The 21,249-nt window shown below is 42.7% G+C and overlaps 1 protein-coding gene across 3 annotated transcripts in view; it reads right to left on the bottom strand.

Moving 5' to 3' along the window:
• Positions 1-21,249, bottom strand: part of LOC137653558 (centromere-associated protein E-like) — an 892,913-nt gene that overhangs the window by 465,555 nt on the left and 406,109 nt on the right. For all 3 annotated transcript variants that reach the window (XM_068387057.1, XM_068387056.1, XM_068387055.1), the window contains exons 17-18: positions 697-884; positions 5-128 (exon numbers count right to left, since the gene is read on the bottom strand). In XM_068387057.1, coding sequence (XP_068243158.1) covers positions 5-128; positions 697-884 — 312 coding nt within the window. The remainder of the gene's footprint in view (positions 1-4; positions 129-696; positions 885-21,249) is intronic.

Here is a 21,249-nt window from a genome sequence, read left to right on the forward strand (position 1 = left end):
TTACTTTCAGTTGTTCTGGATCAGACTCAGGAAATATGTCATTAGATTCAGGCCATTTGAAAGACTTTTGTTCTTCATGTTTCAAGGCTGAAGAACACTCCAAATACTCGTGTAGCATCAACTTAGCTCTGTAAGAAAGATTCTCATTTATGGTATACGGTATATGTATAAAAACAGCATTATATTTGAAATATACTGTACAGTATAAATAACTGTAAACCTATTATACTGTACTGCATAAGAATTTACTTATGCGACTGCAAACATGCAACCAAAATATTGCACATTCATTAAATAAGAAAAGAATAAGTGTACCAATGTTTAGGATTTAGGACTCAATTTCATGAAACAATAATTTAATATTCTCATGCTATACTGTCTATAAATGTCAAAAAGTGAAAAATAAAGTTACCAGTGAATAGCGTTATTTAACAATGAATCCTTTGAGTTTAAACTACTTTTCCAATGTTTCTAAAAAGTTAATGTAACAAGTAGAGGTATGCCATAATATTTTCTCAAATACTGCTTTAATCGATTCTAAGATTACAAATTTTCAGTAATGAAAATGAAAATCTATGCAAATGTACAAAGAACATGTAAAGCCTAATTCACTACTGTCAAAGCTTAATCATGTTTGACAAAACTGACTTTGCCTTAGAGATTCATGAAGCCAAACATTCTAAATGAAGAACTTACATGCAAGTTTTCTTGTAACCTAGTCCCAGGAAAAAATGAGCTGAAGCATTTGCACCAACTGCATTATTGTCACTTACAAAGAATTTCATCGCACTCATCCCCTCCAGAACATTGTTACCACGAATCTTGCAAGCGGCTATAATGAACTGGAGCTCTTGTATTTCTTGGCGGCCACTGTAACCTTTTATCTGAAAAAAAAAAGTTTAGAGCATTGAGATCTCAATAATAATAATAATAATAATAATAATAATAATAATAATAATAATAATAATAATAATAATGTTTATTAGACAAAAAATATTTACATAAAAAATATTTACAAAAAAAGACGGAGCAGAGCTCTTTGGGCAATAATACGACTAAAATAATATCATCAATTAAGAAAAATGATAAAAAGTAAATATTGATATAGATAAACTAAATGTACACATACATATACACAAGTATATACATATACATACACATACATATATATACATACACACACACACACACACACACACACACATATATATATATATATATATATATATATATATATATATATATATATATATATATATACATATATACATATACATACACATATACACATAGATACATGTAAATGAGATTCTTAGCCTAAAAATAAATGGAAATGTATATTCATATAATAAAGAAGGGTGGAATAATAAACAGTGCAAATTTTGAATTTAAACATTGATAAGGTTGAAATGCTAGAATTACAAATGTATACAAACAATAAACAATATAAGAACTAGGAACATTATAATGTGTATTAATGGTTAGGTCATGAAGAAATATCTACCAATAAAACTTAGTACACAGATAATAACAGATTAGTATATGATTTTTTAAAAGATCGAATGCTAAGCAATGCCTTTAGATAAGCAGGCAGAGTATTCCATTGTTTAACTCCCTGGTAGAGATAAAACTGTTCACATTTCTTTACAAATACCAAGGGAAGAGTTAAGTTAGAGTCTCTTGTTCTATATTGGTGTGCTGATTGTACCTGAATTATTTTTTGTCTAATGGATGGATATTTATGCAGCGAAATTGTTTGAAACATCAAGTTCATTAAGGAGAGTTTGTAGGTGTCCTCCAGCTTCAGAATCAAGAGAGACCGGAATAGAGGTGATGTATGAGCTAAATAATCACTCAAAGTTATTATTCTCACAAGTTTTTTTTTTTGCATAACGATTAGCGGTTGCAGGACGTTTCTACTGCAACTCCCCCACTCTGTAATGCAGTAATTTATATAGTGTACTTGACCAAATAAAACCTATTGATTGATTTAAAGTTTTCAGGCATCCTGACATCTAAGGTCATTGACGCCGATATCATTTAGTTTATGTATACAAAAAAAAAAAAAATATAAGAGTATTCAATTAAAATCATAAAAGTTGAATGTCATAAAAGTTGAATGTCATAAAAGTTAAATAGTTTTCAGAAGACCTGCTTCTGAAATAAATCTAAAGATGCTACCTGCATAGTAGGACACATCATGTCCAAGAATCTTGGCAAGGATGAACCTGCCACCCTCACCTCGAGCCTCAAACAAATATCTATTCCTTAAGTTGTTATAATTGGGGCATTCGGTCAACAAATGCCTCACTGTTAGAGGTACTAAGCAGTCGTCACAATACGGTTGCTGTTGGCCCTTCAGCAGAAACTCATGTGTCAACCGAGTGTGACCAATACGGAGACGACAAAGAGACGTCTCCCATTTTCGGGGCATCATATTATACCTCCAAGGAGATATGACATTCGTTACCTCTCGCATTTTATTGCCATCTAGGCTATCCCATTGCTGTTGCCATTTTTTGCAAACCAATTTCTTGATGTCAGGTAAGAAATCATTACAGGGAATGGGATACCTTCTTGGCAGAAACTCGGATGCAGCATTCTTAGCCAGTGAATCTGCCTTCTCATTCCCACACACACCTACATGTGCTGGAACCCAACAAAATCGAACTGTTATACCTCTTCGTCCAATAATAAAAAGCAATTCTAAAATCTTTAAAACTAGAGGGTTATTAGAATTAAAAACTTCTATGGCTTGAATGACACTCCTTGCATCACTAAAAATTGTAAAATTACCCTCCTTCTCCAATGCTATTTTCTCAATAGCGGTTAATATGCCATACAGTTCGGCAGTAAATATGGAAGCGGTCAGAGGAAGTGCACCTCTACAATTAAAACCATTACTATGTATCCCAAATCCAACGCCAGCATCAGATTTGGAGCCATCAGTATAGATAAAAGTTGATCCTCTATGTTCTTTAACATGTTCATTAAAAAGAGACCTGGCTTCTAGGTCTGACATATTCTTCTTATCTCCTATAAAATATTTAAAAAAAGATATCTCTGGTAATTTCCATGGAGGCGTTGATGATACGTTGAATGGAAGTACCTTACATCTAATTATATCCAGACTGTTTAATAATTTTTTCACCCGAAAGCCATAGGGTTGAGGAGATTTTGGGTGCATCTCAAAGTATGTTGGGTGCCTTACAAGGCTTGCAGTCTGGAAGGCTAAAGAATTAGGGAGTCTTTGCAATCTAAACCAATACCGAAGAATAGAAGACATCCGGTAAAGGTGTAGTGGTAACTCTCCAGCATCAACAAGGAGACTTGGGATAGGTGATGTTCTAAATGCTCCCGTGGACAATCTAATACCTGCATGATGTATTGAATCTAATATTTTCAACCGGCTTGGGGTGGCTGAAGAGTATATTTCACAACCATAACTAATTTTGGAAAAAATCAAGGCCTTGTATAATTCTAAAATAGTATTGCGGTCTGCCCCCCATGATGTATGGGACAATACTTTTAAAATATTCAGAGCTTCAACACATTTAGCTTTTAGCGCTTTTAGGTGAGAAACCCATGTAAGTCTACAATCAAATATCAAACCTAAAAATTTGGTTTCAGATACACATGGGATCCGTTGACCTTTAATGTATATATCCGGGTCTGAATGTGCTCCCCGGATACGACAGAAATGTACAATAGTAGTTTTACTTGTCGAGAACTTAATTCCATTCATATCGGCCCACTGGATAATTTTGTCAATTGAGAGCTGTAGTTTTCTCTCAACCATTGCCATTCTGGCTCCAGTAAATGATATGGAGAGATCATCCACAAATAATGTTGAGAGAACATCCTGGGGAATTGCCGAGGATATTCCATTAATTGCTAGTGCAAAAAGGGTTACACTCAGCACACTACCCTGAGGAACTCCTTCTTCCTGGCACTTACTCTCTGATAGAGCTTCCCCAACTCTCACTTGAAAAACTCTATGTGAAAGAAATGCCTGAATAAATAGTGGCAGCTCTCCCCTCAATCCGATTCCATGAATGGTTTTAAGTATACCATATCTCCATGTGGTATCATATGCCTTTTCAAGGTCAAAAAATACTGTAACATGGTGCTGTTTGGAAGCAAAGGCTTCACAAATAGAAGACTCAAGTCGTATCAACACATCGGTCGTTGAGTGCATTTTTTGGAATCCACATTGAATCGGTGATAAAATACCTTTCTTTTCAAGGTACCATATCAGCCTTGCATTGACCATCTTCTCCATGATTTTACATAAACAAGATGTCAATGCAATAGGACGATAGTTTGCTGCTAAAAACTTGTCTTTACCGGGTTTTAAAAAGGCTAAAATAATGGCTAGTTCCCAAACACTTGGGTAACTATGATCATGCCATATTCTATTAATAATGCTTAAAATAAATATCTTTGTATTAAAATGTACATGTTTAATCATTGCATATGGAATTCCATCAGGTCCAGGGGCTGTATCATTGCAATGAGCAAGAGCGGAATCAAATTCTCTTTCAGTGAAAGGAGAATTATAAGACTCTTCCCTTTTTGTTGCAAAATTTAAAATTTTATTTTCTTCAACGCTCCTATACTGGTGACCAGGGGTTCCTACACACTTGCTGGATACATTTGAAAAATGACTAGCCAGGGCATTGCTAACATCATTTGCTTTAGTTACATACTGACCATTCACCTTCAACACTGGTGGTGGGTTGGGGGTGAATTTGCCAGCTATCTTTTTTACTTTCCTCCACACAGCAGATGGTGGTGTTCTACTGTTAATGGAGGAAACAAAAGACATCCATGACTGGCGCCTTGCTTCTTTCATGGCACGACGGAACTGTGTTCTACATTTCTTGTACATAATTAAATTCTCATCAGTTCGTAGTCTACGCAATCGTGTTAGAGATCTTCTTGTGGCTCTGTGAACGGCAGTTAGTTCTGAAGACCACCACGGGACTAGTCATCGTTTGAATAACCCTGTTGTTTTGGTAATTGAATTGACTCCTGCTGTATGGAGAGTTCCATTCAGTAAGTCTATGGCATCATCGATATTTTCAACCTGTTCAGCATCCCCCTCAATTTTGCTTAGCTCACAAAATTTTTCCCAGTCCGCCTTGTCAAGATTCCATCGTGGCGATCTCTGTAAAGGTGGACCATTGTTGGTGTTTATAATGATTGGTGCATGATCACTAGTATGCCAATCATCTAATGTCCTCCAATCAAAATCAAGAAGGCAGTTAGAGCTTGCAATTGAAAGGTCAATGCATGACAAGGTACCTGTCTGAACATGGAAGTGTGTGGGCTCTCCTGTATTAAGGAGTCCCACATCCTCATTCTCCACAATTGATGAGATAATATTGCCCCTTGTGTTTGCTAAGATATCACCCCATAAAGGATGTCTACCATTCATATCTCCCAGTAAGAGAAATGGTTGAGGGAGTTGATGAATGACCTCTGCTAAATCATCATATAAAATATTATCATTTGGAGGCAAGTAGAGAGAGCATATTGTATATTTTCTTCCTATATCAATTTGTACAACCACTGCCTGCAGTGTTGTACATATAGATATAGGTATTTGGGGAACATCTCGACGAACATACATGAGACTTCCACCATGGCTCCCTGCTTGATGATTATATGGTGTTCTATAGCTAACATACTCTCGAGGACTAGGAGTGTTAGCATCAAGCATACTTTCCTGTAGACATACAATTATGGGGGAATGTTCATGAATTAGGAGCTTAAGTTCTTCAAATTTTGCCCTTAAACCCTGACAGTTCCATTGCAAAATGGAGGAGAAAACTATGGATTATTTCGGGAAGACATCTTGGATGAGGTCTTCCCATTAGCAGTTTTTAATCTAACATTATTACCTGTAGGTTTTTTCAGAGATGGTCTTGTTATGTTGGGTTTTACGTTGGTGTTTTTCTTTGTATCTTTTTTATCTATTTGTTGAGGGGGATGGTGGACCTCAACTTGAATTTCTGATTTATTTAAATTATCTTCTGGTTGATCGGCAACATCAACAGACAAAACATCATATTTATTTGATGTCATAATTCTAGTATTTTTATGGAAGGGGGTGAGAGAGATGGAGGTCTCTCTCTTTTACGATTAATAGATTGTGAGTTACCAGGTTTTTGTACCTTCCCCACTACAGGTACACCTGATAACTTGGTGTCAGGTGGAACCTCCATTAAATCAGGCAAGGATATGGCCTGGGAGAGGTTAGTACTATCCTTTGTAATGGGGGACAAAGGTTTGATAGTGGTGGGCAATGTCTTTTGGTTGATACTCAATGATAAATCTTTAGGAGATGTTCTTGTCTTATGCAGCACTTTATCAATAGATGGTGAATTCCTTTTTCGAGAACTACCTACAGTAGTAGGTGGGTGAGATGATTCCCGAGGAACTTTTTCTCCTGTTTTTAATGTCTTTGCATAAGTATTAGATTTATTTAATAATCTCTCGGCATGCCCCACGCTTACATGTTCAATAATTGATTTATTGAGGGCAGCCTCTTCTAACTTATAAAACAGGCAGCTCCTATCGTTAGATTTATGATTAGAGTTGCAGTTTAAGCACCTTGCCTCAAGTGTACAATCCCCATGGTAAATATTGGAGCAAGTATTACAAATTCTTTCACTATTGCAAACTTTGGAAGGATGTCCAAATTTAAAGCTATTATACCATTGCAGTGGCTTTTGCTTAAAAGGTTGAACTCTGATCCTTTCGTTTTCTATGTCTATGTGGAAAGGTACATCGGCATCCTGGAAAGTAAGAATAATCATTGATGTTCCAGGTACTTTATGTACTTTCCACACTGATAGAGGACACATAGCCAATATCTCCTCTTCAGTAAATTCATACAGATCCCTATTAAAAACCACTCCCCTTCCATAGCTAAAGTTTAGATGGGGTTTGATGTCCAATTTTATATCACCATTTACTGTCTTCAAATTGGACAGTATAACAGACTGTGTGTATGACTTGGCCTTTATCAAGTAACTTTTCTTACCGAATCGAGATATATCTCCAGGTGCGATCGTACCTACCTTCCTCTGAAGAAATTTGCAGATCTAGAAATAATTTTCCGTAGCTCCTACAGATTGAGCAAGAAGCCACATTGGTGGTTTTGGCTTTCTTTGGGATGGCATATCTGCCTCTATATCTTTATCAGCCCAGTCTGCTGGTCTGTAGACATCCAGATCTTTAGGTGCCCCATCACACAGAGCACCCTTAACACTCATATTACCTACTTTAATATCAACAATATTACGGCTTGCATTAAATGCTTCCTCATGACAATTAAACGATAACCAAGATTCCCAATTGTCATCTTGAAGTTTCATTCTAATTTCATAATTCATATCATAATTAGCTTCTAATGGGATTTGGGTAATGTGCAGGACATTCAGTTTTCCTGTGTTGCCCAAATTACCCTTTTTCCGAGTGTTTAAAGAATAGTCCTTTTTAGTTCCTACGTCTTCAACGGAGTTTTCTTTAAATGAATTGCCAGAGGTCGTCAACAGTGCCGGGGGCGAGTCAGCATATCCAGGGGAGGTGGGGTCATTCTCACAAGAATCCATCAGAAAAAAGAAAAGAGATGAGTGATTTTTTGAAGTTTGATTTACCTGCTTGAGAACATTAAGGCATCACATGTTAGGAAGGAAATTTACACTCTCCACTACCGGCACAGTGAGAGTATACTTCCCAGATGGTCCACTCCATACCCTACCCGAAGGATAGCATCAAAACAGATATAGAGGCACAGGTGTAAGCTGAACCCGCCTGTTAGGACTGAGACCAAGAAACTATGGAATCATCCTCCCCATATCTGTAATGACGGGATTCCGGCCAAAAGCCGAGAGTCCTACCCCAAGCGTTGGATCCCCCTGGATTCCGAATACCCAACACTTGAGAATAGTTCCGCCAAAAAGGTCCAAACCATCTTCGGGATGGCTGAGATCATCCAATACTCTCACATATAGCTTTGAGCACAAACACCTCCCAACCGTGACACCTTTCCCATTCATCAAAGCAGGCAGCAATACCGGATGTAGAAACATCCGCCCAAGTGGCAATAACAGATGTGGAAACATCCATGCCATAAAAAGAGAGAAAAAAAAATTATAAACACATATATATGTAAATATATACACATATACATAGGGGAAATTTTACTCATAGGGTTGGGACAGCAACATGAAGAAAAGTTTATGATATTAGGAGAAGGTTGAAGCAATATAAAGGGGAAGAAAAAGATAATTAAGAGAGAAATTTAGATTCAAACTGGGGGAGCAATTTCCCTAAGTTCGAGAGCCCTCTTGCCCGTCACCAAGTTTCAGCACGGGAATGAAATGCCGTGCTGAAGCTCAATGACTTCATCAAGGCATTCTCTCATTAAGAGGGCCAAATAAAACCTATTCCTAATACTGTACAGTTAACTTCCCGTTAACACCAGTTTTGTTATCCCGATTTCAAAGATACACGAGTTCAAATTTATTGAGATATATTCTGTTAACACGCAATGTCTGATGTTATGAGAGAGAGAGAGAGAGAGAGAGAGAGAGAGAGAGAGAGAGAGAGAGAGAGAGAGAGAGAGAGAGAGAGAGAGAGAGAGAGAGAGTGTGTGTGTGTGTGTTTGCATGCTACAAGGAGTTACAAAATCTTTTGGATGTCTCAAAGACTTTTTAGTCCATCTGCAGAGACTCCACTTGCTCTTTGGTAGAGCAATTTACTTTAAGCATTTAGAGTTCTTATGATCTTGTCTAACTTATTCTTGAACTTTTTTACCGTGTTGCTGTTTACTGCATGCACTGGAAGTCTATTCAAAGTATTTGCTATTTTGTATGTAAAGAAATTGCTACAATGAGTGGTGGTGTATCTTTTCATTTCCAGTTTCTATCCATTACCACAGGACTGATTTGTGCTAAGCGTGAATAGATGGTTGTAATCTACATTTGTTATTTCTTACAGAATTTTGAATGTATTAACTGTCCCCTCAGTCGTCAAGATTGTAGATCAAATAAGTTCAAATGTTCCATCCGTCGTTTATATCCAAATTGCCTTAGTGTTGTAACTGGTTTAGTGGCTCGCGCTTGTACTGCTTCCAGTCTATCTATATCCTTCTGAATACTTGGAGCTCAGAATTGGACTCCGTATTCTAAATGGGGTCTTACTAGTGATGTGTACAGCTGTAGCACAGAGTCTTTGTCTCTGTATTTGAATTGTCTCGTTATGTAGCCTATTAGTTTTTGTGCTTTCTTTTCAGCTTTTATGCTCTGTTTGGTGAACCTGATCATTATCGTTAACTTATGGATAGTGGGGGTGCAGCCAAAAAACACAATGAGAGCAGTACAAGACGGCCCAGATGCTAATAATTATAAATTCAAAGGATGTCCTGACAACAAAGCAGGATCCAATTGACCAGCCCTAGAGGACAATGTTCCTCAGATGTGAGATAGGAAAGAGAAGATGACTGGTTTAAAACTGCAGCTGAGGCAGCAGAGGGGGATGACACATAGCCAACACATAGTCAGTGCAAGTAGAACTCAAGCTGACAAGACAGGAAGCAGAGACTGAAGGTGGCACCTCTGTCTAGATAGGCTAACTCAGCAAGGGAGTCAAGACTCCATAGAAAGAGGCACTGCCAAGGTGGCAGAGGAAGACCCCAAGGGGTACCAACTCTATACCTAGATAGGGTTAGGCCATAAGGAGAACTGTGTAGGCAAGCCTAACCTACCTAGTGGGTGAGGGAAAGCTCAAAAGCTAGGGTGAGATGACTAGACAAGAGGAATATAGTTCCAAGGATCTCTAAGGAGGCAGACAGATTTTAACCAGGGGAGGAGAAAAACGAATTTTGAGCGAAGCGAAAAATCTATTTTTGGGTGAGATAGCCATGGCGACCTGATGGAAGGTTCCTTATTGGTAGCTTCCTTGGGTATATAACTACTAAGATATTCCCAGAGAATTTAACCACAGGTTATCACAGAATTCTAACTTCTGGAGCGAGTATCCTAAAGGTTTCCCTTTAAGACATCGTATATCAACAGGGGACGCATGTATTAACGCGCCACATAGCTATCTGCACCCCACATAGAGTTAACACTTCGATGTGTAGGGGCGGAGAATAGCTGGGGAGCCGTTCCACAGCTATACTCGTCCGTGGCTACTTTTGGTACTCGAAACGTAAACAAACGGGCGCCATTGCTAAATGACGTCATGTCCGTCCTCATCCTGATGCCAGTTGCTTGCCGATCACCATGATACAGCAGGACAGGGTGGGGCCTGGAAGGCTGGACAAAGTAGCAGGGAGGGTCCATCAGGACGCCATGGCTATCTCACCCAAAAATAGATTTTTCGCTTCGCTCAAAATCCGTTTTTTGGGCTCAAGCCATGGCGTCCTGATGGAAGAATACCAGAGAATCAATGTATCGTGGTAGATTTCCCTTTGTAGTGTAAGTGCCGAGGGCTTTGAATAGGGTAAGCATAGTGACCTCGATAGAGGTTCCGTGGGGATGAAACTTCCTGCCCCCCTTGGCAGAGAAGTCCCCACGGACCATGCTGAAGATCAAAGTGGTCATCGAAGGGCTACCCACCTTGCGGGGAGAACGTGAAGAACTCGGAGACAAGAGAGAATAGTTGATATTCATATAGGAACATTCTCAATGACAGACAAGTGGTGGTTAGGCACTGTATTTTGTAACAAGAGAACGATATGGTCTCGAAGGTATAGCGCAAGTATTCAGTTAGGAATATTACATGGCATAGGTGAGTATATAATATGGATTGAACCTATTATTCTTCATCATTTTTTAAAAGAAAAAGGGGATAATGAAACTATGACAACCATGTATTTCATAGTATAAGTAGGAGCGGATTGAGACGCACAAGTAATAAAATAGAAATTTTATTTCACAATTGCAGAATATGGTAAATAAATGCAATAAGGGATGTAAAAGTAATTTACAATAAATTATAATGTACATAGTAATGAAAGACTTCGCTCTTGAATCTGAAAGAAAATTTCAAATTATTAGAGGGCACAGGTTCCAGAGGAACATCAGTCTTTAATAAGGAAAAAAAACATCATGCTCTAGGCATGCGGCACTCATGTGACGACTATGACATTTCACCTTGTAAAGAACAGTCTATGAAAAAACACTAAGTGTCTCTGAATTCACTACGTATCACACGAGGGTCAACATAGGCACCCGAAGAGTTAAAGTCCCAAGTAACTCACTGTTCTATGCAGAGTTAGGTGCAGGTTTCATAACACTACCTGCGGCTACCACAAAATGTTTGACTTCATGCACTTGTTTCGCGTAATGCTTGAAAAAAACACGCGAGGATTTCCAGCCTGTGAAACTCTTGAGGCTTTCGAAATTCATGCTCTGGAAAAAATTCAGAGACGATGCGACTTTTCTAGGATCATGACCTGCGGGTGTACTGTCAGGATCCGCTCTGGCTAGTCTGGGCTCCATCGCCCGAGGATTGTTTAAGATCCTGCAGCAAAGTCACCCAGTTCCTAGAACACCTGGGATTCAAGATAAACACGAAGAAATCTCGCCTCTCTCCAGCTCAGAAGTTCCAATGGTTAGGAATCCAGTGGAACCTTCAGTCACACCGCCTTTCCATCCCCCAGAAGAAAAGGAAGGAAATAGCAGGGTCTGTCAAGCGACTGCTGAAATCCAAACGGATCTCAAGACGTCAGCAGGAACGAGTTCTGGGCTCTCTACAGTTCGCCTCAGTGACAAACCCAGTGCTACGTGCACAGCTAAAGGATGCCGCGGGAGTCTGGAGACGTTCTGCATCCATCGCTCGAAGAGACCTCAAGAGACGGCTCCCAAACAGACTTCGGCTGCTCCTCAAGCCGTGGTTGGAAGCAAAGGCCCTGAAAAGGTCCATCCCTCTTCAACACTCACCTCCATCACTCAACATCCACACGGACGCTTCGCTGGAGGGTTGGGGAGGTCACTCCCACCAAAAACAGGCTCAAGGCACATGGTCTCCCCTATTCAAGACGTTTCACATCAACATCTTGGAGGCCATGGCGGTCCTTCTAACGCTGAAGAAACTCTCCCCGCCTCCCTCGATCCATATTCGTCTAACCCTAGACAACTCGGTGGTAGTTCGATGTCTCAATTGCCAAGGCTCAAGATCGCCCCAGATAAATCAGGTGCTTCTGACAATCTTCCGTCTGGCAGAAAAGAAGAAATGGCACCTGTCTGGAGTTCACCTACAAGGATTCCGCAACGTGACAGCGGACGCTCTATCCCGGACAAGTCCAATAGAGTCGGAATGGTCTCTAGACGCAAGATCATTCTCCTTCATCTCTCACCAAGTCCCAGAACTTCAGATCGATCTCTTCGCAACGAGCGACAACAATCAACTTCCTCGATATGTGGCCCCGTACGAGGACCCCAAGGCAGAAGGAGTGGACGCCATGTCACTGGACTGGAACAGATGTTCCAAGATCTACCTGTTCCCTCCCACCAACCTTCTGCTGAAAGTCCTCTCCAAGCTGAGAACGTTCAAAGGGACAGCGGCCCTAGTGGCTCCCAAGTGGCCCCGAAGCAATTGGTACCCCCTGGTCCTGGAGCTGCAGCCCACGCTGATCCCTCTCCCGGGCCCAGTTCTCTCCCAGCAAGTACAGAAGTCGACTGTCTTCGCTTCATCATCGAAAATCAAGGACCTTCATCTCATGATTTTCTCTCCCTAGCCGCGAAGAAAAGGTTTGGGATCTCGAAGAAAAGTCTAGACTTCCTCGAGGAATACAAGACCGAATCCACACGACGGCAATATGAATCATCCTGGAAAAAATGGGTCTCATTCGTCAAGGCAAAAAATCCTACGGAATTCACCATTGATTTTTGCATGTCCTTCTTTATTCACCTTCATGGACAGGGCTTGGCAGCCAACACGATTTCTACTTGCAAATCGGCCTTGACTAGACCACTGATGTATGCCTTCCAGATTGATCTGTCCAACGACATCTTCAATAAACTGCCGAAAGCATGCGCTCGTCTACGCCCAGCACCCCCACCAAAACTGATCTCCTGGTCTCTCGACAAGGTGCTCCATTTTGCCTCCAACTTGGACAATGATTCGTGCCCTCTCAAGGATCTGACTCAAAAAGTTATCTTTCTTTTTGCTCTTGCCTCAGGAGCCCGAGTCAGCGAAATAGTGGCATTATCAAGGGACGAGGGCCACATTCTGTTTACAGATTCAGGTGACCTTACCCTCTTCCCGGATCCGACGTTTCTCGCCAAAAACGAATTACCCACCAAAAGATGGGGCCCTTGGAGAATATGCCCCCTGAAAGAAGATGCCTCTCTATGTCCAGTAGAGAGCCTCAAGGTCTATCTTCGTAGAACTTCGGACTTTTGTGGAGGCCAGCTCTTCAAAGGAGAAACATCGGGCAGCGACCTGTCACTGAAACAACTACGAGCGAAAATCACCTACTTCATTCGCAGAGCGGATCCTGACAGTACACCCGCCGGTCACGATCCTAGAAAAGTTGCATTGTCTCTGAATTTATTTCAGAGTATGGATTTCGAAAGCCTCAAGAGTTTCACAGGCTGGAAATCCTCGCGTGTTTTCTTCAAACATTATGCGAAACAAGTGCATGAAGTCAAACATTTTGTGGTAGCCGCAGGTAGTGTTATGAAACCTGCACCTTAACTCTGCATAGAACAGTGAGTTACTTGGGACTCTAACTCCTCGGGTGCCTATGTTGACCCTCGCGTGATACGTAGTGATTTCAAAGACAGTGTTTTTTCATATACTGTTCTTCTCCCAGGTGAAATGTCATAGTCGTCACACGAGTGCCGCATGCCTAGAGCATGATGTGTTTTAATTTAAAAGACTGACGTTCCTCTGGAACGAGTGCCTACTAATAAATTTGAAATTCTCTTTCAGATTCAAGAGCAAGTCTTTCATTACTATGTACATTATAATTTGTTGTAAATTACTTTTACATATTTATTGCATTTCATTTATACATTCTGCAATTGTGAAATAAAATTTCTATTTTATTACTTGTGCGTCTCAATCCGCTCCTACTTATACTATGAAATACACGACTGTCATAGTTTTATTATCCCCTTCCTCTTATTTTCGATGAAGATTACTAAGGTTTCAACCCTTATTATATACTCACCTGTGCAATGTAATATTCCTACACGAATACTTACTTACTTCATATCTTAAGAGACCAGACGATTCTCTATTAACATACAGTGCCTAACCACCACTTGTCTGCCATTGAGAATGTTCCTATATGAATGCCAACCATTCAGTCTTGTCTCCAAGTTCTTCATGTGCTCCTAGCAAGGTGAGTAGCCCTTCGATGACCACTTTGATCTTCGGCATGGCCCGTGGGGACTTCACTGCCAAGGGGGGCAGGAAGTTCTCTTCCCTACGGTTCTTCTATTAAGATTACTATGCTAACCTGTTCAAAGCCCTCGGCACTTACACTAAAAAGGGAAAATCTACCACGATACATTGATTCTCTGGTATTCTTCCATCAGGACGCCATGGCTTGAGCCCAAAAAACAGATTTTGAGCGAAGCGAAAAATCTATTTTTGGGTGAGATAGCCATGGCGTCCTGATGGACCCTCCCTGCTACTTCGTCCAGTTTTTTCAGGTCCCTCCCTGCTCTGCTGTATCATGGTGATCGGCAAGCAACTGGCTTCAGGATGAGGACGGACGTGACGTCATTTAGCAATGGCGCCCGTTTGTTTACGTCTCGAGTACCAAAAGTAGCCACGAACGAGATTAGCTATGGAACGGCTCCCCAGCTATTCTCCGCCCCTACACATCGAAGTGTTAACTCTATGTAAGGTGTAGATAGCTATGTGGCGCGTTAATACATGCGTCCCCTGTTGATATACGATGTCTTAAAGGGAAACCTTTGGGATACTCGCTCCAGAAGTTAGAATTCTGTGATAACCTGTGGTTAAATTCTCTGGGAATATTTAGTAGTTATATACCCAAGGAAGCTACCAAAAAGGAACCTTCCATCAGGACGCCATGGCTATCTCACCCAAAAATAGACGCTTCGCTCAAAATCCGTTTTTTGGGCTCAAGCCATGTCGTCCTGATGGAAGTTCCTAAAGGGTAGCTTCCTTGGGTATATATAACTACGGCGATATTCCCAGAGAATTTACCTTAAGGTACCCAGAATTCTAACTCCTGGAGCGAATATCCCTAATAAGAGAACCAGGGATATCGCGAAATATCAGAGGACGTATTCTTGACACGACACATAGCAATCTGCACCCCGAACAGAGTTAACACTTCGAAGGGGTCAATTGGCAAGAAAACGAAAAACGAGAAAGAAAGGAGAGCCGCTCGCAAGGTATCTCTCCTCTCCCGTTTCGTAAGCGTGCATTGCGCCACTCACGGCGCCATCTGTATTCCTTTTTGCTAGCTCTTGGTAATTTTAAAATGATTTGATAGTGTTATCGTTGTTACAAGAGCTGTTGCCTACCGGAGGCGTCCTGGACGCTGTCGCTCGCTATGTATGAGTTATTTAGTTAGCCAGAGCGACGTTCCCGGCTGTTTCGCTTTAATAATTTTAGCTATTCAGCGTTACATAGGTTTTCTTTATACAGTATGATGCTTTTATTATTTCCGTTTTGGCGAAGGATTTGAGATTCGGGCCTACGCTTGACCTTGTAGCCTAGTCGTTTGGCCCTAGTACTTTCCTGCATGATATTCAGATTTCCGAGTGTTTTAAAATTTTATTGAAGCTTTAGGCAGTTTTATACATTTAATATTATGTTGATTTTCTTCCAAGATAGTATACGAGTGAGTTTCGGTGATTTAGGTAATCGATTTTCTTCGCGCCTAGGCTAGTTGTCTATGGGGCCATTGTATACTTTCTCACACTCCCCGGTTGCTCTCTTCTCTTCGGAGAATGTGTGCAATCCCTTTCCCTCTGCTTAAGCCTTGGGCTTAACCCTAATGGTTTATCTGAATTGACTTTAGATACAACTATATTAGGGTGTTTCTGTTCTTTCCTGTTTCCAGTAAGTCTGGCTTCAGGAAGGGGGCAGGACATCAGAGTTCTTAGTCTGAGTCTGTTTCTGTCTAGCTTGTGGTTGAGATTCCCTTGCTAGGCTGACAGCAGACATAGGAGGCTTAGCCTCCTTAGTTCACTTTCGAAGGTTTCTGTACGAGATGATCCCTTCTTTTTGTAATATAGCAGACTAGTCCAGTGTTGTTGTTCTCGGTGTGGAGGAAGAGATCCTCTTTTCTGTGAATAACAACGCCTTCCTTGCTTTGGTTCCGAGGGAGTTGGCAAGTATTGCTGGTCTCCCTCCTCCGATCTCCCCTAGGCTAAGATGAGTTTTCTTGGCTGGGGGTGATTCATTATTAGAGCAAGGTTGGCAGGACCCTCTTCCCCCTTTCCCCCTCTTTCCTTAGTGATGGCCTAGCCATTGCATCCCTGTCCGTCATTCTACATCTGTACCTATCATAGGTTAGGATGTGGGGTTGACTTAGTCCCCGGCAAGGGTCTTCTGCTTTGAGTGCTGCCCGGACCTCCCTTGGTCTCTCATCCATGTTTGTCTGTAGAGCCAGATGGCATTGGTCAGGAAGCCTGAAGTTATATTCTCCCCTTCCTTATGTGCACTCTTTCGGGTTGCCGGGCTATGAGGCAGTACAGTCTCTTATCCCGGCATCCATTCTGTTTTTCTTCTAGTGTGTGTACCCTAGCCCGGCTGCCGGCCTAAGTGGCCAGCAGCCGGGCAGTCGGAGTTCTCTGTTTCTTTTGCTGCCGGCCGGCATTGGTTGTATACCTTTGCCGGCCGGCTATATATCACACCATTGTTCTGCCGGCCACTACGATTAGTGGCCGGCAGCCGGGTGCTGTTGTTGTTTAGCTGCCGGCCGGCAATAGAAACACACCGAGGCTCTGCCGGCCGCTACGTTTGGCGGCCGGCAGCCGGGTGCTATCTTTTGTAGTTGCCGACTGCCGGCCGGCACATGCATTTGAACCAGCGTTCTTCCACCTTATAGTCTATAAGTAGAATACTTTAGAACTAGTTAAGGTGTGTGCTGGCCGACACGTGCCGGCCGGCACATTACCTTCTATACTGTAGCCAGTATTTTTCAGTATAGTATATACTGTAGGGAAAAATGTTATTTTCATTAGTAAAATAAATTTTTGAATATACTTACCCGATGATCATGTAGCTGTCAACTCCGTTGCCCGACAGAAATCTACGGTCGGGATACGCCAGCGATCGCTATCCAGGTGGGGGTGTACTCAACAGCGCCATCTGTGAGCAGGTACTCAAGTACTTCTTGTCAACAAGAACTCAATTTTCTCCTCGGTCCACTGGTTCTCTATGGGGAGGAAGGGCGGGTTCTTTAATTCATGATCATCGGGTAAGTATATTCAAAAATTTATTTTACTAATGAAAATAACATTTTTCAATATTAATCTTACCCGATGATCATGTAGCTGATTCACACCCAGGGTGGTGGGTGGAGACCAGCATACATGTTATTAAAGAAGCTAAGTATCCCGTATTTCATTTTATTAGTTATTCAAAATAACAAACATAAAATAAATAAGTACCTGGTAAGGAAGTCGACTTGAACCATTACTCTGCCTTTTTTAAGTACGTCTTCCTTACTGAGCCTAGCGGTCCTCTTACTAAAGGACCTCATCACAACCTCTAACCTAGGCGCTTCTCAAGAAAGAATTGACCACCCGCCAAATCAACCAGGATGCGGAAGGCTTCTTAGCCGACCGTACAACCCAAAGAACAACAATAAAAAGTATTCAAGAGAAAGGTTAAAAAGGTTATGGGATTATGGGAATGTAGTGGCTGAGCCCTCACCTACTACTGCACTCGCTGCTACGAATGGTCCCAGGGTGTAGCAGTTCTCGTAAAGAGACTGGACATCTTTGAGATAGAATGATGCGAACACTGACTTGCTTCTCCAATAGGTTGCATCCATAACACTCTGCAGAGAACGGTTCTGTTTGAAGGCCACTGAAGTAGCCACAGCTCTCACTTCATGTGTCCTTACCTTCAGCAAAGCAAGGTCTTCTTCCTTCAGATGAGAATGTGCTTCTCTAATCAGAAGCCTGATGTAGTAAGAAACTGCGTTCTTAGACATTGGTAGAGAAGGCTTCTTGATAGCACACCATAAGGCTTCTGATTGTCCTCGTAATGGTTTTGACCTTTTTAGATAGTACCTAAGAGCTCTAACTGGGCAAAGTACTCTCTCCAGTTCGTTCCCCACCAAGTTGGATAGGCTTGGGATCTCGAACGACTTAGGCCAAGGACGGGAAGGAAGCTCGTTTTTAGCCAAAAAACCGAGCTGCAAGGAACATGTAGCCGTTTCAGATGTGAAACCTATGTTCCTGCTGAAGGCGTGGATCTCACTTACTCTTTTAGCTGTTGCTAAGCACACGAGGAAAAGAGTTTTTAATGTGAGGTCCTTAAAAGAGGCTGATTGGAGCGGTTCAAATCTTGATGACATTAGGAACCTTAGGACCACGTCTAGATTCCAGCCTGGAGTGGACAACCGACGTTCCTTTGAGGTCTCAAAAGACCTAAGGAGGTCCTGTAGATCTTTGTTGGTGGAAAGATCCAAGCCTCTGTGGCGGAAAACCGCTGCCAACATACTTCTGTAACCCTTGATCGTAGGAGCTGATAGGGATCTTACGTTCCTTAGATGTAACAGGAAGTCAGCAATCTGGGTTACAGTGGTACTGGTTGAGGAAACTGCATTGGCCTTGCACCAGCTTCGGAAGACTTCCCATTTAGACTGATAGACTCTGAGAGTGGATGTCCTCCTTGCTCTGGCAATCGCTCTGGCTGCCTCCTTCGAAAAGCCTCTAGCTCTTGAGAGTCTTTCGATAGTCTGATGGCAGTCAGACGAAGAGCGTGGAGGTTTGGGTGTACCTTCTTTACGTGAGGTTGACACAGAAGGTCCACTCTTAGAGGAAGAGTCCTGGGAACGTCGACCAGCCATTGCAGTACCTCTGTGAACCATTCTCTCGCGGGCCAGAGGGGAGCAACCAACGTCAGCCGTGTCCCTTTGTGAGAGGCGAACTTCTGAAGTACCCTGTTGACAATCTTGAACGGCGGGAATGCATACAGGTCGAGATGGGACCAATCCAGCAGAAAGGCATCCACGTGACCTGCTGCTGGGTCTGGAATCGGAGAACAATACAACGGGAGCCTCTTGGTCATCGAGGTAGCGAATAGATCTATGGTTGGCTGACCCCATAGGGCCCAAAGTCTGCTGCAAACATTCTTGTGAAGGGTCCACTCTGTGGGGATGACCTGACCCTTCCGGCTGAGGCGATCTGCCATGACATTCATATCGCCCTGAATGAACCTCGTTACCAGCGTGAGCCTTCGATCTTTTGACCAAATGAGGAGGTCCCTTGCGATCTCGAACAACTTCCTCGAATGAGTCCCTCCCTGCTTGGAGATGTAAGCCAAGGCTGTGGTGTTGTCGGAGTTCACCTCCACCACCTTGTTTAGCTGGAGGGACTTGAAGTTTATCAAGGCCAGATGAACCGCCAACAACTCCTTGCAATTGATGTGAAGTGTCCTTTGCTCCTGATTCCATGTTCCCGAGCATTCCTGTCCGTCCAGTGTCGCACCCCAGCCCGTGTCCGATGCGTCCGAGAAGAGACGGTGGTCGGGGGTCTGAACAGCCAATGGTAGACCTTCCTTGAGAAGAATGCTGTTCTTCCACCACGTTAGAGTAGACCTCATCTCTTCGGAAACAGGAACTGAGACCGTCTCTAGCGTCATGTCCTTTATCCAGTGAGCAGCAAGATGATACTGAAGGGGGCGGAGGTGGAGTCTCCCTAACTCGATGAACAGGGCCAGCGATGAAAGTGTCCCTGTTAGACTCATCCACTGCCTGACTGAGCATCGGTTCCTTCTCAGCATGCTCTGGATGCATTCTAGGGCTTGGTTGATCCTTGGGGCCGACGGAAAAGCCCGAAAAGCTCGACTCTGAATCTCCATACCCAGGTAGACAATGGTCTGGGATGGGACGAGCTGGGACTTCTCTAAATTGACCAGGAGGCCCAGTTCCTTGGTCAGATCCATAGTCCATCTGAGATTCTCCAGACAGCGACGACTTGTGGGAGCTCTTAAAAGCCAGTCGTCTAAATAGAGGGAGGCTCTGATGTCTGCCAAGTGAAGGAATTTCGCAATATTCCTCATCAGTCTCGTAAACACAAGAGGTGCCGTGCTTAGGCCAAAGCACAGGGCTTGGAACTGGTACACAACCTTTCCAAAGACGAATCTTAGGAAAGGTTGGGAGTCTGGATGGATGGGAACGTGAAAGTATGCGTCTTTCAGGTCTAACGAGACCATCCAGTCCTCCTGCCTGACCGCTGCTAGGACCGACTTCGTCGTCTCCATCGTGAACGTCTGCTTGGTGACAAAAGCATTGAGAGCACTGACGTCCAGCACCGGTCTCCAACCTCCTGTCTTCTTGGCTACCAGGAAGAGACGGTTGTAAAAGCCCGGGGATTGATGATCCCGGACTATGACCACCGCTTCCTTTTGTAACAAGAGCGACACCTCTTGTTGCAACGCTAGCCTCTTGTCCTTCTCTTTGTAGTTGGGAGAGAGGTTGATAGGAGATGTAGCTAGAGGGGGATTGCGGCAGAACGGAATTCTGTATCCCTCCCTTAGCCACTTCACAGACTGAGCGTCTGCACCTCTGCTCTCCCAAGCTTGCCAGAAGGTCTTGAGTCTGGCTCCTACTGCTGTCTGGAGAGGAAGGCAGTCAAAACTTGCCTTTTGCGGACTTGGAACCCTTCTTGGACTTGCCACGGTGACTGTCTGCACGGGTACCTCCTCTGCTGGAGGTTCTGCCACGAAAGGGCGGGATGAACCTAGAAGCAGGTGTGTCAACTGCTGCAGGGCGGAAGGGTCTAGGCACGGAAGGTAAGGTTTTAGCCTTACGTGCAGAAGAAGCCATCAGATCATGAGTATCCTTCTGGATAAGTGAGGCAGCCATCCCCTTAATCAGCTCCTCCGGAAACAGACACTTGGAGAGAGGAGCAAACAACAACTCTGACTTCTGGCAAGGAGTGATACCAGCTGATAAGAAGGAGCAAAGATGTTCTCTCTTCTTAAGGACTCCTGATACATATGAAGCCGCAAGTTCACCAGACCCATCCCGAATTGCCTTGTCCATGCTAGACATGATCA

This window comes from Palaemon carinicauda, chromosome 14, assembly GCF_036898095.1.
Source record: "Palaemon carinicauda isolate YSFRI2023 chromosome 14, ASM3689809v2, whole genome shotgun sequence".
NCBI lineage: Eukaryota > Metazoa > Arthropoda > Malacostraca > Decapoda > Palaemonidae > Palaemon > Palaemon carinicauda.